Below are 23047 nucleotides of genomic sequence, written 5' to 3'. Positions count from 1 at the left end.
TCCCGAGGCATCCTGTTGAGGACACTTCTCACGCCTAGGTGGGACAAAACATACTCCCATAGCTTTTACCCATGGCTTCTGTCACTTAATGACTTGTCACTCTTTCTGCCTCCTCAAGCTGCTTGCTACAACCAGAGTACTGTGCAATGTTCTTATGTTCTTATGTCTGAATGACAACTGATCTATACTTCAGAGAACCTAGGCTGTAGTGGGCATAAGGATCCACCACCTTTCCCCGATTCTTGTCAGTTCTCCCTGTTCTGGAACAAGGTGAGAAGTCAGGACGCAATCAAGGTGGAAAGGGTGGTGCTGAGAAGAGAAAGCCCTCCATGGAGGCTGAGGAAAGGAATAATTATCCTTAGGAGCCTATTGAGCCCTTCAGCCAGGAAAGCTATTTCCAGATGGCAAGTTATAATTAAGAAGGCTGGTAGGCGGCTTGAAGCCCAGGACTAGCATTTCTCAAACTCGGCTGCATATATCTCCTGTGATTTTTGAGTGGGGCTTCCATGATTAAGTAAGTTTGGGAAATATCTCCACCGTGTCATCTGGAGATTTACATTATATATTAGTATATAGTAAAAATTTTGTAAATAAAAAAACATAGTTTAATTCTGTATTTCTGAGAATTATTTAAACATGAGAATTTATACAATTACTTCTACCTTAGAATGCTAAGTGACTTCTTGGTGAACATGTAAGATATGGTTGAAAAGCTGGCCTATACTAATAAGTAAAGCAGTCAACAGTTTTGTATGCAAAAATGAACCTTATGGCTAAGCTTTCACAGAATGCTATTTCCACGAGCCCGAAAGAAATGCACTCTTCACTTTTATGGGCACTGTTCCTGAGAGCCCTTGGATGTGTAAAAGGCTAATGGGATCTGCTATTTTATTTGTGTGATCTGATTTTTACTATCTTCTCTAACTCCAGATATTCTGTGAAGCTTTTTATAGGGTTGAGGGTTAGTGAAGGACAACCCATAAGCCAAATCCAGTCTACTGCCTGTTTGTGTATAGAAAGTTTTTTGTGAAACCCAGACATGTTCTTTATTTATTGTTTATGGCTAACTTTGCCATACAACAGAGCCAAGTAGTCCTGACAGATCATGTGGCCTGCAAAGCCTAAAATACTTACTATCTGGTCCTTTACAGAAGAAGCTTGCTGACTCGAATTTCTAGGATTATTATTATTTTTTTTTAAAAGATTTTTATTTATTTATTTGACACAGAGAGACACAGCGAGAGAGGGAACACAAGCAGGGGGAATGGGAGGGGGAGAAGCAGGCCTCCCGCGGAGCAGGGAGCCCAATGTGGGGCTCCATCCCAAGACCCTGGGATCATGATCTGAGCCGAAGGCAGACGCTTAACGACTGAGCCACCCAGGCGCCCCTCTAGGATTATTATTTAATTAAAAATTAGATGACATCTTTCTAAAAGTAAGATTATAGACTTTATTATCCATATTAATTCAATCTGGAAAATATCTACTTAATAACTGTATCTAATGCAGGAAAAAAAAAAAAACCCTTAAAACTGTCATAGCTACAAAACTAAAACATCAAAACCAGACTGTTCCATATGAGTGCAAAAGTCATGGCATTCAGACAGTCTCAGTGTTTTGAGAGCGAACTAAGAGTTGCATACTTAGAGAAATTCTTGTTTTCAGAATGCTGACTTAATTTTCAAAGCTTTACTAAGCTGTCTTCTTAAAACTCTAGACACTTCCCATAGTCCTTCACATGGTTAAAATTTTAGTCTTGTTAATTTATTAATGCACTTAAATTTAGCCTCTTCTGAACACTAAGGAAATCTCTATTTGAATTATAATTAATTGGAAAGTTCTTGAAATGTGCAATTTAGTTTAGTCACAAGTGGAAATTCTCATCTTTCCTCAATAAAGATAGAACTTCAGAGTTATTGCTCAGTATGTAGAACACTCTACATGTAAATTGAATAATCTAATACTCATAGCTGGATTTTTATTGAATTGCAGAATTTGATGAGACCTACATGGGTACTACGATAAACATCTTGTGTTGGTATTTTAAATTAGCATAATATCCTGTAAATCGAAATGAGTTTCCAGAGACTCTAAAATAACATGGTCACAGACTTTTTGTAAATATTGAGATAACAGTTATGATTTTAAATCGCTATGGAAGAGTATCCTGAGCAAATTCTTTGTAGAATCACTAATGGTAATCTATTACCGCATTCTTACCCCAAACATTAAAGAGCATTCCAAAAGTACTTTGAAAGTAGTAAGTTTGAAGACCTTAACATTGATCGTATATCTAAATACATATGAACTCCCAACTGACTGTTAGAAATATACATGGAGAGTAAATGACATCACTCAAGCCCACTGAGGGCACTTGCCCTTCTGAAAAGTTTATTTCCCTTTTAGAGTCTCTGAAAAAGAACACCCAGTCCTAGAGCAACTTACACTTGGACAAAGAACTGAGAAAAGTGAGTAGAAATGGTATATAGCCCTTGGAATGATCTGTTAACATTAGCAATGACAGCTATCATTTTTTGAGGATTAATATAGTCATAAACTGTGGTAGATGATTTCTGTGTATTACTTTTCCATATGGTAATTCAGTAATGTAGGTATTATCATTACCATTTATGATCAGGATATTGGGATTCTGAGAGTTTAATCTTGCCAAAGGTCAAATAATAAGTGACTACAATTTTAAGACATGCTTACTAGACTGCAATGCCTAGGCCCTTATAACTATGCCTTAAGATACTAATAAACAGGTTCATTAAATAGAGCAGATGAAAAGATGGAGCAAGAAAGCACAATCAGCAATTTTTAAATCTTGACTGACACCTGAGGTGTCTGTGTTATGATCCAGAGTTTGAACTAACACAAAGCTTACAGGAGTAAATAAAGGAATATGTCTTCTGAAATATCTGGCATTCCCATGCATCCTGGTCAAGTTCAGTTGACTGTGTGGTCTGTATCTTGGGAGCCTGGGGAAAGTGTGTGCCATTGGTAATGCTAGAGGGAGGGAGGGAGGGAGGGAGGAAGGAAGGAAGGAGAGAAGGAAGGAGAGAAGGAAGGAGAGAAGGAAGGAGAGAAGGAAGGAGAGAAGGAAGGAAGGAATGAAGGAAGGAAGGTAGGAAGGAAGGTAGGAAGGAAGGTAGGAAGGAAGGAAGGAAGGAAGGAAGGAGGAAAGAAGGAAAGAAGGAAAGAAGGAAAGAAGGAAAGAAAGACCAACTGACCCAGGAGAGCATACTTCGACAATCAGAATCTGAAACCATCCAATGGCTTTTCTTTAGGTCTGATGACTTAAATGAGACTGGGATAAGCAGAATCCAATGAAAAAGACTGACGGACTAATGGCACACAAAGTAAATTTTTGGAAAAGCCTAACATTACCAAAAAAAACCCAGAAGACTGAGGAGCAACTTAAGAGCAGTATTTACAGAGAAGAATTATAAAAAGGCAGGGTAAGAGTATGTACTCACACAGTGATTCTAATCTTCAGTAGGAAAGATTTTGGTCATGAATGAAAGTAGCTCTCTGAAAGTGAGGATCGTTAGAATTGTAATGTCTTGGCAAAAGGGGTTAGGTAGCATTCTTTAAAAATTTTTTTTTAAAAACCCTCTAAAGTCCTCCTATAATGGATTTATTATGACTAAATGGGAAATATAAAAGGGAAATACTGATTCATTTCAGGAGGTTCTACACTCATCCTTCTACTTTTAAGGTAGTAATTTTTGTTTTTTTTAAGATTTTATTTCTTTGAGTGACAGAGAGTGCACAAGAGAGAGAATGAGCAGGGGGAGAGGCAGAAGGAGAGGGAGAAGCAGACCCCCCCACTGATCAGGGAGCCCTACGCAGGGATCTATCCCAGGACCCCAAGATCATGACCTGAGCCGAAGGCAGACGCTTAACCAAATGAGCCACCCAGGAGCCCCAGGTAGTAGTTTTCAAAGTGTGATTTGTGGACACCTAACATGTCCTTGAGATACTTTCAGAGGGTCTATAGGTCAAAACTATTTTCATAATAATAATACAGATGTCATTGACCTTTCAATTTAACTCTTATGACATTTGTAATGATGATGCAAAAGCAATGTGGGTAAAACTGCTGGTACCTAAGATGAATCAAAGAATGGCAGAAAACTGTACTATTGTCAGTGTAGTCTTTTCCACTACACACTTGGCTATACATCCTTATAATATGCTGTATGACTAATTTTGAAGTGTGTATGAAGCACTTCTACTGCTTATTGAAGTTAGATGATTCTCTCAAGAAAAGGCACTTATACACAATTGAGTTGCAAGCTAAACTAGTTCCTTCGATCCTGGGATAGGATTAAAAGAACATTTTAATGTTCTTAAATGTTCTTAAAAGAACATTTTCCAGACAAACTATGGTTATACAGACTTAAATAGCAAGCAGATAAATTCTAAGAAAAAGCAGATAAATTCTAAAAAAAAAAAAAAAGAAGTGAAGAAAAATAATAGTATCTGTTCACAGCGATAAAATCAACCTTCCAAGGAAAAAGTAAAATTGTGGAAAATTTGAATCTGCCACCACAAGCTTAGGAAGCTTCTCAAGACTTAATTTTTTTTCTGATAAGATCAGTGGTGCTATTAATATGAATTTTTGATATTAAGTAGTGAAATACGTCAACATTTCAGCATAGCTCAATCAATAAATATATTCTAAATGACCAATGCAGATGTTAGAAAATCATGGATTAAAGATTTATACAAAGCGTCAGATAGTTCACTGGTTAATGGTAACAGAATATGAAAAGTGGATTGTTATGATTTCAGGTTTTACATTGCAATTGAACTTTGAAAAACTATTAGTCAAATTTTTGGTATATATCAAAGACTATCCAAAGTCATCTAAAAAGGTCTACTAAAATACTTTTTCTATCTACGTATCTGTATAAGGCTAGAATTTCTTATGCTTCACTAAAATAACCTATTACAAACAAATGAATACAGAAAGATATGAGAACTCAGCTGTCTTCTATGATGCTAGAGATGAAAAAAATTGCAAAATGTCAAACAATGTCACTTTTTAAAACTTTTTGTTTTGGAATATATAGTTATTTTTCACAAGAGTGAAACATGTTAACATGTAATGGATTTAATTTTAATTTTAAAGAAATTAAATCTTTTTTAATTTCTCACTTTATATTTTGAAAACAGTAAACATAGATACAATCGATATAAACAAAAGTTCTTTTGTATCCTCAATTTTTAAGAGTATAAGGGAACTTAAAAGTAGACAATTTGAGAATCATGGTTTTAAGGGCAATTTCCTAAAAGCCTTTTATTTTTTTCTAAAGATTTTGTTTGAGAGAGGGTGGGGGGTGAGGAAGAGGGACAAGCAAACTCCCTCCTGAGTGAGGAGCCCATCACTGGGCTTGATCCCAAGACCAGAGATCACAACCTGAGCCAAAGTCAGAGGCTCAACCAACTGAGCCACCCAGGTACCCCAACCAAAAGCCTTTTAGATGAAACTCTGATTTCTTTCCTATTTCAACTGAAATAATTTAATAAGTGTTCTACAAATTTCACTCTCTCTGGCATTAAGACAAGCAATTAATATTCATGAACAACAACTATGTACCATAAACAAAGCACTACAAAATGGGCAGCAGAATGACTAAATTAAGACCTTTAACTCAAACACCTGCAGATTCTGGGCATGTGACATAAATACATAAAATAATCTCCATCTAAAAACATTCTTGAAACTCTCCACATTATTTTTCCATCAGTCATGTTGTTTTTTATAGAAACTCAATTCCAAGAATATTGTTTTCATTGTAAAACTACCATAAGAAAGCAGTATCATAAGTGTCATAATAAATAGTCATGGACCCTGTTATCTCGTTTCTCCCCTGAGTGCAGAGAAACCCTCTCTGGCCCTGTTCCAGCTGTACCTCTTCCTTATGGCGAAGAATCTGCAGAGGCAAGGAAGGGAACGTGCCTCTAGGCGGTCTGCTCCGTGCCTCCTTCTAGTATCTGTTAGACCACATTCCAAAGGCCTGAACGCCAGAAGTCTCTGTGAAATGTTCCTCAAAAAACTAAAAAGAGACCTACCCTATGATCCAGTAATCACACTACTGGGTATTGTCCCAAAGAAGAATATGAAAACACTAATTCAAAAGTATATATGCACCCCTATGTTTACTGCATCATTACTTATAATAGCCAAATTATGGAAGCAGCCCAATGTCCACTGATAGATGAATAAGAAGAGGTGGCATATATATATATACAAGGGAATATTATTCAGCCACAAAAAGGAAAATCTTGCCATTTACAATAACATGGATAGATGTATAGGGTATAATGCTAAGCAAAATAAGTCAGAGAAAGACAAATACCACGTGATTTCATTCATATGTAAAATTTAAGAAACAAAGCAAATGAAAAAAGGGAAAAAAAGACAAATCAAAAAAGCAGACTCTTAACTATAGAAAACAAATGGTTACCCAAGGGGAAGTGGGGGGGGGATGGGTGACATAGTTGAAGGGGGTTAAAGAGTGAACTTGTGATGAGCAATGAGTAATGTATGGGACTGTTGGATCACTATACTGTACACCTGAAACTAATATAGCATTGTATGTTAACTACACTGGAATTGAAATTAAAAAAATATATACAGCAGTAAAAAAATAATTCTCTGCCAAATGAGTTTGAGTTGCTTTCATGAGTTGGGTCTCTTCCCTAGGTTTATTCTCCTGATGGATGGGACTGCCCCTCTCCCTGCATGTAAGTACCACTAGGCCTGAAGAGTGGCCATGGGGTGTCGGGCTGCAGTGGACAGAGCCTGTACAAATAGTGGGACAGAGTAGGGGCTGGAAGAGCACAAGGACAAAGCACGGGCTGAAGACTGAGTTTCCTTATAGTACCACATCCATCCCAAACTTTTGAGAATCCCAAATGTAAACTTAGCCTTCTGCGTTGTTATGAAGGTCTATTTGTTAAGGGAGAAGAATACAACATATTTTTTGTACCCTTTTCTCCCCCTCCCTCAGATACAACATATTTTATATAACAGTTTGTTGCCCTGATTTATAACCTAATTATCAAAACATGAAATGTGGGTAACTGTTTGCTCCTGCCAGGCTACAACTGTTAAGGGATGGGCCTGGCTATTGATGCCTGGCCTAGGTGCAGGGCAGGACTAGGGGACAGGAAAAGAAACCATCAAACTGATAGAGTCTGTCTAAAGAGGACAGGCATTTTCAGATTCACTTGAAATTTGCCAGATATTCTGATTTTTACAGAGATATTAGGAATCCAAATTTTAATGCAGAAATTCCTATTTCTAACATAATAAAAAAATAATTAAATATGCAAGCCAGTGTTGGCCAAAAAAAAAAAAAAAAATCTTGACAACTAATCAAAAAAATACCTGGTAGCAAACATTGATCAGTCCAAATAATGAACTCAGCAGTCGATAACTTTCCAATGGACCACCAGATTATAGTATCTGGACTTGAAGAAAGTTTGTAATATGGTGAGGTTTCCAAAAACCTTCTCCTGAAATCCTCCCCAATATCACAATTAATAACAATGCTAATAATAACAGCTGCTACTTACAGAATACCAAATACAAAGCCAGGCATGTATTGTTGACTGTGTTATTGCAATAGCATTTATACTTTCAAAGATTTTCTCATCTATGGGAAAGCTTTGGAACTCAACTGTCAGTTTCCATTTAGCCAGTCCTGTTTATAATAATTCTATCAAGAAATCTGCTTACACTTCTGCACGGTGACTTGATTGTGGAAGTATAAAGTATGTGCATGTAGATTAGAACAATTTACCTGATCTGTGGAGGGATTAAATCTTGGCACAAATTGTAATTAAGTGAGTTAATTTGCTTCCCACATTGATTCCAAGCCTGTAATTCAATAACAGGTTTTGGGCAAGTGCAAGTTGAACCCTTTTGAGCAATATGGGCATCAGGAATGAAACTCTTCTTCTTCTATGCCAATAAAGTGTCATCTCTTGATTATAACTTCTTTTATAGCTTTTCCATAACTCCTTCAAATGGTATTCTAGATGGGCTATAAAGTAGTTAATCAGAATAAATTAAAATTTGTTCTTAGCACTAAAATGTAAATTAATTGTAGGTTTTCTCCCAAATCTAACCATTTCAAACATCTGGTATATATATTTTAGTGCTTCATTCACTCTACTGGTGATAATTTTAGCAAGTTGTTAAAACTACTTTTCACTTCCTCATCATAGCCGTTCAAGGGGTGCAGCTAATGTGTCAGCATCGAAGCATCTCTCCCAAACTCATTAGAGAAACAACCAGTCCTCTTTGGTTCATCATAAAGTAAAATAGAGCAGAACGTTATCATCTGCCCACTGCCAACCCGACAATGAAATCACTGGCCTTACCGTGAAGAAAGTCTAAAATTTTTAAGAATTAAGGGCATTCAGTACAGAAAATCTTTTCACTGCCATGTTTTATACTTCTGAATATCAATTTTCACCAGCTGTGATAGTTTCTTTTGTAACATCTGCTAGAGAGTGAAAAAGATGCATAGCAATTGTATTTAAGCATAGCAATACTTTTTTTTTTTTTTGATGATTAAGGCCAACAGAATTATGCGAAATTCATGACTTGCAAATGATATAAATTATATAAAGATTGAAAATGCTCATAACTTACTTTTAATTAAGTAATAAGCCAGAACAGATTTTTCAGTTTTGAGTAATGTGCATTGCAAATGACAGGCAATAATTCATGCAAAGAGGATCATATACTGAGTTCAAGATGTTCATATTTCATTTTTACATTCCAAAGCTGTTTCAATTCAGTTTTTCTCTTAGATCTTTGCTATCCCTATTTTGTGTTAAATAGCCAACTTGACCAATTGTTTCCCCAGAATTATTCGCTATTTTACTCAATTGTTTTTCTGGTTTGGTTTCCTAGATATAGAGGACTTCAATTCTAATGCTTACAACTCTGGGGTGAGAGCAAAGAGAATCCAGATAGGCCTCACATCACATCATCAAATGTTCCATTTTCATAAATGATTTTCCCCGGTCTTTACTGAACTTGTCATTTGTTCAGCTTCATATAGACATAGCTTTAGTCACTATATGTAGAAAAATCACCATTTTTTAAAAGTGGACAAATATAAAATTAGCAATTCAGTTTTCAAAAAAATGGTATATGGGTATACTGCTTATCTGATTTGAAGTCTGCTTATTTTTCAGATGGGCTGAGGCACTGGAAGGTTGGTGATGCCAAATAACTTGCAAAATGGAATGATGCTCTTGCCAAAAAAGAAAGAAAAAGTGTCATGGAAGAGTCAAGGCAAATCAGGCAATTCATATCCTCATAGGGAAAATATTAGGTCATCCTTCTTCACACAAGAGACTTTCAGATCCTTGATTAAAAAAAATTTTTCCATCTTAATATAAGGCTCAAAATGTTACTTAAAACTATTTATGCCTTATCAAATTAAATGTCAAAAAGAGTAAAATTAAGAGCATACAGTAGGCATTTTAGTGCACTCCTCAAAATACATTTCACCACAGGTGATTCTCCAGTCTAGAAAAGAGCTCCTCAAAGGCTATACATTAGCATCTCAAGGTGTAATCTGCAGACCCAGAGCTTTGCCACAATCTGGCAGCTTGTTAAAATCACAGTCTCTATCCCCTTACCCTAAGATCTACTCAGAGTCTGCATTTTAGCAAGTTATGTCACATGATTCACATGCACATTTAAGCCCCGCCCTGCCACACCACACACATGTCTTGTAAGTGGCTTTCAGATGTGCCTGTGACATTGAGTCTAGGATCTCAGACCATTCACTCCTGCTATAGACAGCTTTAAACACATATTCCAGTTTGCCAGATGAATATTACTGATTCCTTTATGTGCCATGAAATTTAAAAAAATAAAAGGTTGGAAAGTCCTTGACTGAGCTAATCAAGTTCATCCCATGACTCCTTCCAGAGATGGCTTAGGAATGGACACAAAATCCAACTTCAGCCAATGAAGCATGAGGTAGTCTTTTAGGGGAGTGAGGGAGACTCTGGGAAAATTCTGTTGTTCCTAAGATCCTCAAAGAGAGACATTCTCTTATTCTTCTGGTTATTGCTGCATGAAGAGAATATGCCTAAAACTGCTGATGTCAGTACTCCTAAAATCCTGAGGATGAAATCAACATCAAAGATGACAAAGCCAAGAGACTGAGAGCAACTATGTTCTTGATAACAATACTGAGCCACAGAACCAACCAGTCCTAGAGCCTGCATCACCACTAGATTTATTACATGAGGTAATGTATTTCCTTATTTTTTCAGCCAATTTGGGTTGAGGTTTATGTTAGCTGCAAATCATCTTAATACAGAGAAGGAATGGATAATTTTGCTGATTGAGTCCAAATTCCTTCATGCATTTTTAAAGGTAGAGCAGTTCTGATACCATAAGCATCTAGAGCATTATCTATAATTCCAACCATTCACTCGAGCTTCCAGGAATACAGGTTCCCAGTGAAAATTGAGCAGTAGAGTTGAAATGAGTGTAAATAAGGTCTCCTCCTGGCACAGCATTTATTCTCAGTGTTTGCTGAATGAATGAATGAATGAATGAATGATGGCACAGGTGCGCAGAATTAAAGTTGCCTTTCAAAACATTTACAATTACCTTAAATTCCATTTTATTTTTACCTCTTTTCTTTCTAAAATCTACCAGGGCTCATTAAAAAATTACTGTTGCTAAGAAGTCCCTGTCAACATCACAAACTTATGTAATTTTACTTGTTATATTTCTCTAGGTCTCCTCCTGATGTACCTAGTTATATGGTATGGAGATATACCCATAATATATGAATACTGCAAAGTAAAACATATTAACTACCATATCGTACCACTCCAAACCATGGGTCCATGCAGTATCTTATATTTTTCTACATATTTAGGGGTATTTGCACAGCCAGGAGATAAGTCCCCTCATGCCTAAGGAAAAGGCAGTTGCTGGAAGCCATATGTTCATTTAAATCATCTCCCAGAAGAGGTCACTTCCTGGTGGTAAAGGTGATTTCCCCTTTTAGTAGTCCAGGGAGATTGTAAGAAGAGAGTGTTGCAGAATGAGGTCAGAGTACCCCTTACTTGTTTTCCTAGAGAATAATGAATATGTAGTATACACCCATGTCACTGATATTTCTTGCTGCACTTTCCCCATGAACATCCCAACTTCCTGGCCCTTCAAGTGTGAGGAAAAAAAAAAAAAAAAAAAAAACTTGGGCATGGGTTTTGCAAGTCTCCTAAAGTTCCCAACATGCTTCAGCTTTGGTAGCTGCCATGGTTTCTGGCTTAATAACATACCTCTTACTGGTTTCTTCCCTTCCCTGAAACACTTTTCTTTTCTAATGGTGCTCCCTGCACTTGAGAAATAATTCTTGTTTTTGAATCCTATCTGAGGTCTGTTTCTGGGAGAACCTAATCAAAAACACTTTTCAAGGTGCTCATCCAGAACCAGGCAGTATATCTGTTTTAGGGGTAGCATGAAGAGGCAGCCAAAAATTAAAATCAACGATAAGTGAGGAAATCATATAGTAGGAAAAGGAGAACCAAGGAAGGGTAAATGGGAGAAGTGTGGGTAAATAGGTATTCAGGTAAGACATCTTTAGAAAGTGAATTTGAGCAAAGATTAAAAAATATAAAACCCCAATGCACATATCAAATGTTTTTTTTAAATGAATGTAAAATGTAAAATTTGAATCTGCAGTGACTTAAATACAGTTGTGTTTCCTTGCTCCAAAACAGACCAAAGCAATAGCAATTTTCAGTCTGTGTTATTACCATTCTGGTTTATGACACACGGAACCTGCTGGCCTCCGTTTGACATACTGTGCACTGGAGAGTCGACTCAACTCAAACTTCTTCCCTAATATTGCTACTCAAATCAATTTACCTTCAGTTCCAAGGGTGACAAGATTGTTGTCTATTAGGGTGGAAGATGGCTTTGGACAACCCTTCTGCTATTAGAGAATATTCTTCAGAGGCAGACTTTGCAATTGGATCTGTACTTTCATGTTTTGGCACAGGTAATAAGCACAGTGTCCCTTACCTTGCCATCTAAGAGAAAGATTTCTCTTCAGGGAAGATAGCTACAACTCCAAATGGACTTGGGCAGTCTATATTTAAATAGCAGTGGAGCAGGACTTTAATCCAATGTGGAGGGAATTTGATGAGTAGCTTCCAGAGAAAAAGGCAATAGAGTAAATCCAAATATCTAACGTCATTATAGAGTGTTTGGTGACTCATAAGTTGAAAGTCAATTTTGTTAAAAGACAGCATGTTAGACAATCACTTGATTTAAAATGTGAGATTCTCACTCTCTATGAGAAAGCCTGTTGAAAGAAAGAGAAAGAGAAAGAGAGAGAGAGAAAGAGAAAGAGAGAGAGAAAGAGAAAAAGAGAAAGAAAGAGAGAGAAAGAAAGAGAAAGAGAAAGACAGAGAAAGAGAAAGAAAGAAAAAGAAAGAAAGAAAAAGAAAGAAAGAAGCCTGTATAAGGGCTGTTGAGGAGACAGAAACATTTAAGTGGCTTCTTCTTCGTGACTCATACTTCCCTGGCCTGAGGGCCTTGCTGATTTGAAAAGGACTCTGAGCTCAGAGACGTGTATTTCAGGCAAGATCATTAAATGTCTTATAAACTATATTACATAGTTTGCACTTTATCCCGAAGGTAACAAGAGACCTATGAAAGGTTTTATGTATAACCAGATCTGTGATCTAGAAAGTTCACAGAGCCTGCTGTGTGAGGAATGGAGCAGAGGGGAGGAGAGATTAGAGACAGCATTAATTTACTAATCTCCTGTGTCACATACTTATTTCCTTTTTGTGGTGAGAACAATTAAGATCTAGTCTCTTAGTGACTTTGAAGCTTATAGTAGAGTATTGTTGATTAAAATCACTATGCTGTGCATTAGATCTTCAGGATTTACCTACGAGTTACAGTTTATACCCTTTAGATCTTTCAAGCTTTATCCCAATATTATTACCAGAAAGCAAGTTACCTAGATCCTGACTGGATCCTATGATAGATCCCTACAGAAAAGCATTTGTTGAATCATGATTTATTTTTTCTACATGACTTAAGAGTCAGGATAAAAATTACTTTCAAGTATATATTCATCAAGTTTTTTTTTTTTCTTTATTTTTTTTAAAGATTTTTATTTATTTGTCAGAGAGAGAGCGAGCACAAGCAGGGGGAGCAGCAGAGGGACAGGGAGAAGCAGGCTCCTCACTGAGCAAGGAGCCCGATGTGGGACTCGATCCCAGGACCCTGGGATCATGACCTGAGCCGAAGGCAGATGCTTAACGACTGAGCCACCCAGGCGTCCCTTTTTTTTTTCTTTCTAAGAAGGTGCTATACTCCCATCATTTCAATTTCATTTTCTAAAAGGTATGTTTAATATAACCAAATCTTGTGGTTAAAGTCAAAACCATATTCTTTCAACACCTGGAAAAAGAGGGAAGTTTCTACTCTGTATTTAAAGCTTAAGTGACAGAAAAAAAATATGAAAAGAAGGTTCTGCCACTATTTTTCTACAAAAATACTTGAGAACTTCTACTTTAAGTTCTTGGTTAAGAAGACCATTTTAGAAAATTGGAAACACAGATGATGTGATTTCCTGCTGAAGCTAATGTCATCCAATGTAATACTTTAGGAGTTAAGGGGCCAGGGATAATATGAGGTATGGAAACTCAGGGAAAGAGTTACAAAGACAAAATTTGCCTGCTTCATAACTTTATAGCTGTTCCCATCCAATCCTGGAATTCCTGCCTAGGGACAGTATAGGGGCTAAGGGCAGGCTGCCCCACGATGGGCCACTTTGGCATGAAAATTACTATAAGCTGAATGCAATCGAGACCCTATGAGCTCAAGAGAAACTTCTGCACCTCCCTTAACCACACAGAAGAATCTAAATTGGAGGTCTTTCCCAGAATAAGGATTACTCTCAGAGATAAATTTTATCCAAGTGACCCATCTAATTACCAAATGGACAGGACAAACATCTAATTACCAAACATCTGCTCTTATCACCCTGTGAATTGCATTCCTTTCTCTTGAAGTCCCAGACTCCTACCCTCTTTCTCCTTAGTTCAGAATGACATGTATACCTCATATTGTCTGTCCTTGGAATTTCCATGTCTGTGTGGATTCCCCATACATGTACTACTAAATTTGATTTTCTCCTGTTAATCTGCCTCAAGTCAATTCCATTCTTAGTCCAGCTAGAAGGACCCTTGAAGAGGACATGAATTCTTGCTCCCTGACAATAGCATTAGGAACATTTACCAAGCCAGTCTAATAAAGAACATTCTAGAGGTACATAAGAACATCTTGAATAACAAAAGTAATTTTGACTATTTGCAGAGTCGCCATACCCACTATCAAAACACAGTAAAATTCAATACAGAGTGGACAACAGGTATAAGAAAATTGCTTTCATGAGTGATTCTGGCAGCTCTCAAGAAAAATGAGCAGTTTCAAAAGATATTAACAAGCCTGAGGGGTATTACTTTGGAATGATCAAGAATAGTTTATGTGTAGACACAAATGTGGGGGGAGAGAAATCTCTTAAGAAAAACAATTTTTCTTGGAGATGGTGACAGGGCAAGAACAGAAAAGAAAAACTGCATCTCCTTTGAGCCCTACTCAGCTCAATTAGTGAGATGTCCAACTTGAGAGCAGTTTGGGTTGGCAGACAGGCATAAAGAAAAAAAAAATGGAAGAACACTAGCCCTTAGGAGCCATTTCAAGCTGCCTGAGATGGGGTACAGTGTGCCTGGGTTTTGGAATAACTACTACTATGTTAGGGAGAGGTGAAATGTTCTAGGAGTATCTGCCCTATTAAATCTTCCCAAATAACCCTGAGGAATGAATCCCGGTGCTTCCCTTAATTCTATGGCACATGATATCTCATACTTAAAGTTTTTCAAAGATGCAACACCAACACCCCTCCCCACACAAGAATGGTACACCTCAATGTACTTAATCATGGATAAACTTGGGCTGCCTTCCATTTTAATGCTCAAGAACAGGACTTCTTACTCCATTACAGTCTGGGTCTCCTGCCAAAGTACTAAGTCCAAAGTGAGCAGGACACTGTCAGGAATGATTTGGACTAGCCTAGAATGAGTGGGAGTTGGGCTGGTCAAAAAGAAGCAAGAAGCCAAAACTGGTTAAGTCAAATTAAAGCTTAAGTGTAGCCATATTTTTCTAGGTAAACAGACATTCAGATAGACTGACAGTTTCCACATCATAACATTCTATTAATTAATGAAGTAGTATTAAAATGAGCATAAGCTCTTTCTCTATAGAAACATGTTTTCATCCACAAGCCTCTTCTAAGAAAGAAATATTCATGCTAAAATATTTCTATGTATCTTTGGAAAGAAAGTATTCTTTAAAACCTTATTACCTTACTATGAAAAATAAAATGCATTATACTCATTTCCAAATTTAGACCACTTCTCTTTGGGGAGAAGACACACCTTTAAAATAGCAATTGTTTCTAAAAAACACACATTTTTAATTTATATCCTCTCATTCAGTGACAAACATAATCAAAACTCAAAAATATATTTAAGTAGGCAGCATACATTTTTAAAAAGTATAGGTAATGAATCTCAATGTATCATTTTTTTTCCCCATACACACTGTGAACACACAGATTTGCAACCTATAAACAAAATATAATTTCCTGGAACTCTTGCCTTTAATCATGTGAAGAACTCATAAGGGGAACTATAAGTCCAACAGAACTTTCATGTCCCTATATTTAAGCCTTTATTAAGGAGAATTTCAAAAGAAAAAAATAGCAAAAATATGAAGTATAATCTACTCAACATATTATAGACTGTAAAAAAATTAAAATATATTATGTATTTTGTTATGCACAGGAGAGTCAAGGGCATCAGCCAACTGACCTGATAATCCAAACAACTATTTAGAAGTTTTCTGCCTTGATAAGAGTTTTGGGGAAACTGCATGCTGGAACTATTTACCATCACAAATAGACTTAGCAGAAAGCTATTCAAGTATTGCTGTCACTCTGGCACTTCTAGAGAAAAAGCTATCACATTGATAGGTTTGGGTTTAAAAGGGAGGCGTTTTATGAGAGATTATAAAAATTGATTCCACTAACAGGTTCAGAACAGTTTATGAGCTTGTGTACATAATGCCAACCTTTCTATTTTTTTTTTTTTTTAATCACTGAGATTTCGATGGGGATCCAACATTCAGGAGTTTTCAGACGAATCTTGAAAGACTCTTTGGGCAATAATAGTTTGGAGGTTCCTATTTCTTTCTTCTAGAAGGGCTAGTGTTTTTGAGAATTTAAATGACACATCATAGCACAGGAGACCAGGGTTCTAACATTTTTTCTACAGAACTAGCCACCCACTCGTTCAGAGAGAAGGCTTCTTTTAAAATAAAGCATCTAGTAAGTATAATTTGACAATACACAAGGTAGTGCACGAGGGGCTGAATGAGTTACAAAAGTAAAAAGACCTTGCCTTCACAAGACCTCCCGTTCTACAGAGAAATGAAGGAGAAGAATGAGTAAGCATATGTAGGTATGCTGACATTTACATAGGCATATGTATTATATATACATATATACAAGTTGTATATATGTTTACATATATATTTATGAACAGTACGTTTGGCTCAATCTGACATATACAGAATTTTCCTCTTGCACAGATACTAAAGATATGTGCCTCTCTTACTGCTAAAATTTGGTTATATATTTTTCTAAGCTCTTACTTATGTGAATAGAACAGAGAGTATTAACCTGGTCCTAAAAATAGGAAAATAAATCTAAACCTGAGAACTAATTGGAAAGGAGACAAATAACCTAAGGCCAGTAGTAAAACTGAACTTTACAAAAAAGCCTCAGTGGGTGTACCTCTAACTAGATCATATTTCCAGCTTAGAGAAACAAAAAACCATCTTTTCTAAAGACTTGCCATAAATAATGGAAGCCGGGGAATATTTCCTCAGTAATGAAAATTCCTGTCAACCCAATCTATTTTCAGATGAGTTAAGAAAATATGGATAACTTTAAATAGATTTCTATATATTATGTAATGTGCACACATACATACACACACACACACACACACAGGGGATGCTCTTATATTTAAGAGCAAATATATAATGAAGTCAGCAAAGATTGCTTTCCACAAATCTACTTCCAGGTAAAAGTGTGCTTGCTTCAGAAAAGTAATTTCTCTAAGGAGAATTTCTTCTAAATTTAGTGGGTTTTTTTTGTTTGTTTGTTTGTTTTTTTTTTTTTACAATGGTATTCTCCCTTGCCATTCACAGACTTAGAAGTGAGAGGGAAGCCTTATTACTTAATGCACCTATGAATTAACTTATGTTAAAATACAAAGTATGGATTAGGGTGAAGTTTTTCAATTCAAGTTGAATTAAGCCACACACATGCTAGACATCTGAAACCTCTTTATAGAAGAATATACACCACACCAAATTTGATTTCTCATCATTAATTCCCAGGATTCGTTTCGGAGCTTAACAAACAAATGTCTCTGGAATACTAAAAGTCTCTTCGTGAACTCAAGCGTAAGAAGTATCTCTTGTAGACAGCCCCATCCTCACATAATTTTCACTTATGGAATTTATCTAAGTTATTCTTAAAGTTGGGCTCAATTTTTTTCAGCTTGTACTACTTCTTAAGGTTACCAGTTTTGTATCTCAATCAGGCATTTTGAAAAAGTTTCTTTTAAGTCACAACAGGTTGACAAGTATCTTTATCTTATTCATACTCTCAAAATTGATGGACACACTTCTACACATTTGCCTTTGCATACTGAAAACAGAATCTTCAAGTCTGCACTCCAATGAAGTCCCTTTAATCCCTTGGTAATTTCCTAGTTCATAAAATTAGCATATTAAAAATTGGTGTTTAACATAAGTGTTATTAAGGTTTAGCTTTCACTGAAGGTTTTGAGAAAGAATAAGAATTACCATGCATTGTTTATAAATGCTTAGTAGTTATTTTTCATTTTAAATGCCTGGAAAATCCCCTAGGGAGGGTCACATAGTCCTCATACATAGAATTCACTTGAAAATTTTCCTTGTAATGATAAACCTGTCTTATACCTTTCATTGTACTAAGGTAAGGTTTATTTCCTTAGACCATCTCTGCTCTGATTGTTTCCCTCCTGTTTTTATTAATCATATCCTAATCTTCCCTTCACCAAACTATCGCACTTGTGGAATTTGGGGGGTTTCTTTGTTTTTGCAACCTCTATGTTGATTTTATGACCTTCTGCCTTGTCTTTCCCTACAGGTTTGCATTAGCTTTGAGAGAAGAAACTATGGTCACTATTTTACCACATAACCTTAAAAAACAAAAGTAAAATACTCTGCCATACTTAGAACATAACTATTTTTTGGTAGAATGGTAATTTTTCACTTTTCAGTGAGTTATGGGTCCTTTAGAAAATTTAGGAAAAAAAAATAGCTAGAGATATTGGCCTTAATTGACACATGATTTCTACTTGTATGTCTGTATGCTATTCAAATTAATTAACAATAGACATATGGATTTTCCTTCCATTAAACAATCTGTATGGAAAGTCTAATCAAAAGGGGGATCATAAAGCGGAAATTAATAGAATCAGTAATAGAAGCCTGTGTAGCTATTCTGTTAAAATAGCTGCAGGATCACAAAGGAACTATATACACATATAAGACACCCTTCACAACTTTAAGAATAAGGAATTTTCAACTATCACGTGTGCTCTACCTATTCAATTGAATAAAAAAATACATATCAGTCCTAATCTGATAACCACTATGCAATCATGGGAGAAATCTGAGGTCTTTATTAAAATTCTTAACTAAGTCTTAGACTGTTATATGGGTAAAGCCAACTAACATACTCTAATCAATTTTGCCTAGGATGGTTTTATTAGACATCTATATGGAAGGATATCCTTCAGGGTTCCATTTATGCAAATAGCTTTGACTTTGGGAAAACAGAGAAATAGCTCAGAAAAGACATGAAAAAACTGGAAACTTTGGTGATGTTGAGAAGAAAAAAAATAGATGAAGAGTTTGGTGAAGGAAAAGAGTACCCCATTTCTGGAGTACATGGATGAAACCACTAACTATACTTATTGCCATAAAGTACTTGACATTCTCCCAACATTAGTATTCATGTATTTTTTAGTACTTATATTTAAATATATATACAAACAAATCACTTTTATAATATGAATAATCAAGTTACACTTCAAGACCATATAAAATCAGTTGGATTATTTCTCATAAACATTATTACTGCTAGCAACACCAAGTTGGTCTCTGCATTACCTAGGAGTGGGCAAGGCTTCTATTTCTGTTATATTACTTTATGTCCTCTTAACCCTCTTTTGAATTTGTGATAAGTTTTTATGAGCTACTTGTGAAAAGACAATGACTTCAATTTCCGCAAGAAATAATCAAGTGAGTAATTTTTTAGCTTTTTGTTGTTGTTGTTGCTTCATGTACTTTACCTGATTCTTGAGATCCAGTCTGGGACATGGGCGACCTCCATTGTAAGGTTTTTCTTTTAGCCATTTGGACCGAATTCGCACTCCAATTCCACAAGACGAACTGCAAGACCCCCAACTAGACCAATCACTTAACTTGCAATCAAATGGGCATGGGATGACACATTCTTCTTGAATATAACCTGAAAGAAAAATATTTAAGGGAGGAAAATCTAGTCAAAATGAACTGATCAAATTTACTTGTTTACAGAAAGTAAACAGTCACAGCTCAGATTGTTCAGTAATATCACTGTAATGGCTTCAGTGATTTTCTATTCAAATAAACAGACAAAGGTTTTAAGAGGTAGGTAATATAGTCACATCTGCATTCCAAATTTGTGCCATCTAACACTTTATAGCCAATTCTGGGAGGGAAGAGCAAAGAAAAGTGCAGTTAGTCTTGTTTTCTGTTAGGAAGAAATAAAGTGTTTCAGGGCTAATGATGGCACCATCTTCCTTCACTGAGCCTTGTGTTCTATAATTCCCACAACTCACCATCTGGGATCAGGGTGCATAAGAGAGTACATCTTTTTTAGTATCTGTGATCTGCAAGGCTTTCACTAAGAGAGCTCCTGATTTTCACTTCCAGGTAGTGTGGCTTAGAAGTGGGAGGAGGACAGAGAGTGGACCACAAATTAGGAAAAGCAGGATATTATTTACCAACTACAGGAATAGTGAAAAGTTGCATGATGAGATTAGACTGGAATCAAGAGACATGAGTGGAAATACACAGGTAGATGTTCTAGTTACCTGGACTTACTCCTGTCCCAGCCCACTTCTTGCTACAGTCTTTCTCTGGATGATCTCATTATTTAACTATTACCTCCACTGATCATTACTAAATACGTATTTCCAATTCTAATCTTACTACTGACTTCTCTAAGACCTACTGATCCACTCTAATTAATTGAATGCCCAATTATCTCCAAATTCAACATATCTAAAACTGAAGCCATCAATTTCCTTAAAAAAAAAAAATGCTAATTCTCTTGTATCATTCATTTTAACTAAATGCAACATATTAGATCCCTGTACCCTGGTGTCCATGCCTGTATAATTTCAACCCTTTGAGTTTGGGCAGGACCTTTGAATATAATAGGATTCCACTCCCATGATTAGGTTATGGGGTATACAGCAAAAAGGAAGGGAATTTGCCAATATAATAATACGTCAAGTTAGTTGATTTTGAGATGATCAAAAAGGAGATTGAGAGTTTGGCCCAATATGGTGGCATAAAAAGACCCTGAACTCACCTCTGTGGACACACCAAATCTACACCTAGTTATATAGCAATTCCTCCCAAAGAACTGTGAGCTGATTGAACAACTTCTGCACAAGAGAGAGACCATGTAGAGAATGCCAAGACAGATGTGACACAGTAACTGAAGAAACGCCCACGCCCAATGCTGTGACCTACAGTGGGAAAAGATAGTACTGAGGGACCATGGGCAGGTTTGTCTATCTAGGGCACAGAAACAAACAAACGAACAAACATGGTTTAAAAAAGCAACTAGAATTAAAAGAAAACAGCCTTAGAACCCCGCCAAATAGAGAGCTGCTAGAACTCTCTCCAGGTTGGAGAGGCTTGCTAGCATCCTCCATCCTGTAGACAGGAGCAGGGTCCAGGCATCCTAGCCAGCCTGCCACCTCAGCAACTCCTGGGCTCCTAGTCTACACCAGCCCCAGATGCCCTGGGGGCACAGAAAAAAGCCACAGTTTAAAAGAGCAACTAGAATATAAAGGATCCAGCCCTAGATCTCTGCCAAACAGTGGGAGGGCTGCTGGAACTCTTTCCAAGTTGGACGGCCTGGCGAGTGCCACAGTTTATGTTCTCCTTCCATCTTGATTGTGTGGACAATAATAGGATCCAGGCATCATAGCTGGCCTACTGCCTCAGTGAGCCTCTTGCCCCTAACCAACACTAGCTGTCTCATCAAGGAGGCCCCAGGGCAGCCCATACTGGGACACGCCTGGTCATCACTCACTGTAGCTCCAGTCATCTTACCAAGGTGGCATAGGTACAAAGCACCCCAAAACACTCCAGGCCTGCACCACTTAGGCTCCACACAACTTGGCAGGGCGACCCCTACATGGAGTGCTTTGGGAACACCTGGCCCACTTCCACCTCAGCTCCAGCCACTGTGCCAGGATGCCTTGGTATGGAATACCCTGGGACACACAGCCCATGCCCACATAGGCTCCAGTCATCCCACCAGGGTGCCCCCTGTGCAGAGTGCCCTGGGACACCCAAGCTTGCATCCACTTCAGTTCAGCTGTCCTGCTAGGATGGTCCCAGCCTGGAGACTCCCTGGACCTCCAGCCCACAACAGCCACAGCTCCAGCCAGCCAAAGTCATCAAACATACCTCTAGTTTAGGTAAAGTAGCTGTTCTGCTGAATTCATACAAACAAAAACAAAGTCAAGCAAAATGGGGAGACAGAAAGTATGTTCCAAATAGAAAAACAAGGCAAAACCTCAGGAAATGAACTAAGTGATATGGAAATATGCAATATGCTTGATAAAGAATTGAAAGTAATGGTCATTAAGATGCTCACCAGACGAGAGAGAAGTGGAAGAACTCAAGCAGAACTTCAAAGAAATAAAAAACATAAAAAATAATAATCAGAGTTGAAGAATACAATAACTGATATGAAACATATTCTAAAGGGAATCAATAGAAAATTAGAGGATGCAAAAGAATGAATCAGTGATCTGGAAGACTGGGCAACGGAAAGTGACCAAACTGAATAGCAAAAAGACAGAAGGAAAAAAAACTGAGAATAGATTAAGGGATCTTTTGGACAACATCATGTAAACAAACATATGTATTATATGGGATCCCAGAAGGAGAAAAAAGAATAAAAGGGCAGAAAACTTATTTGAAGAAGTAGTAGGTAAAAATTTTCCTAACCTAGGGAAGAAGAGATGTCCAGGTTCAGGAAGCACAAAAGATGAACCCAAGGAGGTCCACACCATGACACACAATAATGAAAGTGGCAAAGATTAAAGATAAAGAGAATTTTAAAAGCAGCAAGAGAGAAGCAACTGTTATGCACAAGGGAATCCCCATAAAAAAAAAAAAAAAATCAGCTGATAGCTTTAACAGAAACTTGGCAGGCCAAAAATGAGTGGCATGATATAGTCAAAGCACTAAAAGGAAAAGAAACAGACAAACAAAACAAAACCTGTAACTAAGAATATTCTATCCAACCAGATCATCATTCAGAATTAGAGAGATAAAGTGTTTTCCAAACACAAGTCAAAATGGCACATCCTGCATGGAGCACTGGGTGTTATGCACAAACAATGAATCATGGAACACTACATCAAAAACTAATGATGTAATGTATGGTGATTAACATAATAAAAAATTAAAAAATAAAAACAAACATACAGAGATGCTGAATCACTATGTTGTACACCTAAAACTAATTTAATATTGTGTGTTATT

The 23047-nt window shown here is 36.9% G+C and overlaps 1 protein-coding gene across 1 annotated transcript in view; it reads right to left on the bottom strand.

The window, feature by feature from the left end:
- The window catches only part of THSD7B (thrombospondin type 1 domain containing 7B), a 568319-nt gene that overhangs the window by 162926 nt on the left and 382346 nt on the right, over positions 1–23047 (bottom strand). Inside the window, exon 13 of the mRNA XM_078070024.1 lies at positions 19561–19739. Coding sequence (XP_077926150.1) covers positions 19561–19739 — 179 coding nt within the window. The remainder of the gene's footprint in view (positions 1–19560; positions 19740–23047) is intronic.

This window comes from Halichoerus grypus, chromosome 4, assembly GCF_964656455.1.
Source record: "Halichoerus grypus chromosome 4, mHalGry1.hap1.1, whole genome shotgun sequence".
Classification (NCBI taxonomy): domain Eukaryota; kingdom Metazoa; phylum Chordata; class Mammalia; order Carnivora; family Phocidae; genus Halichoerus; species Halichoerus grypus.
The sequence above is the reverse complement of the archived record's forward strand: the minus strand, read 5'-3'. Positions and strand labels throughout refer to the sequence as shown.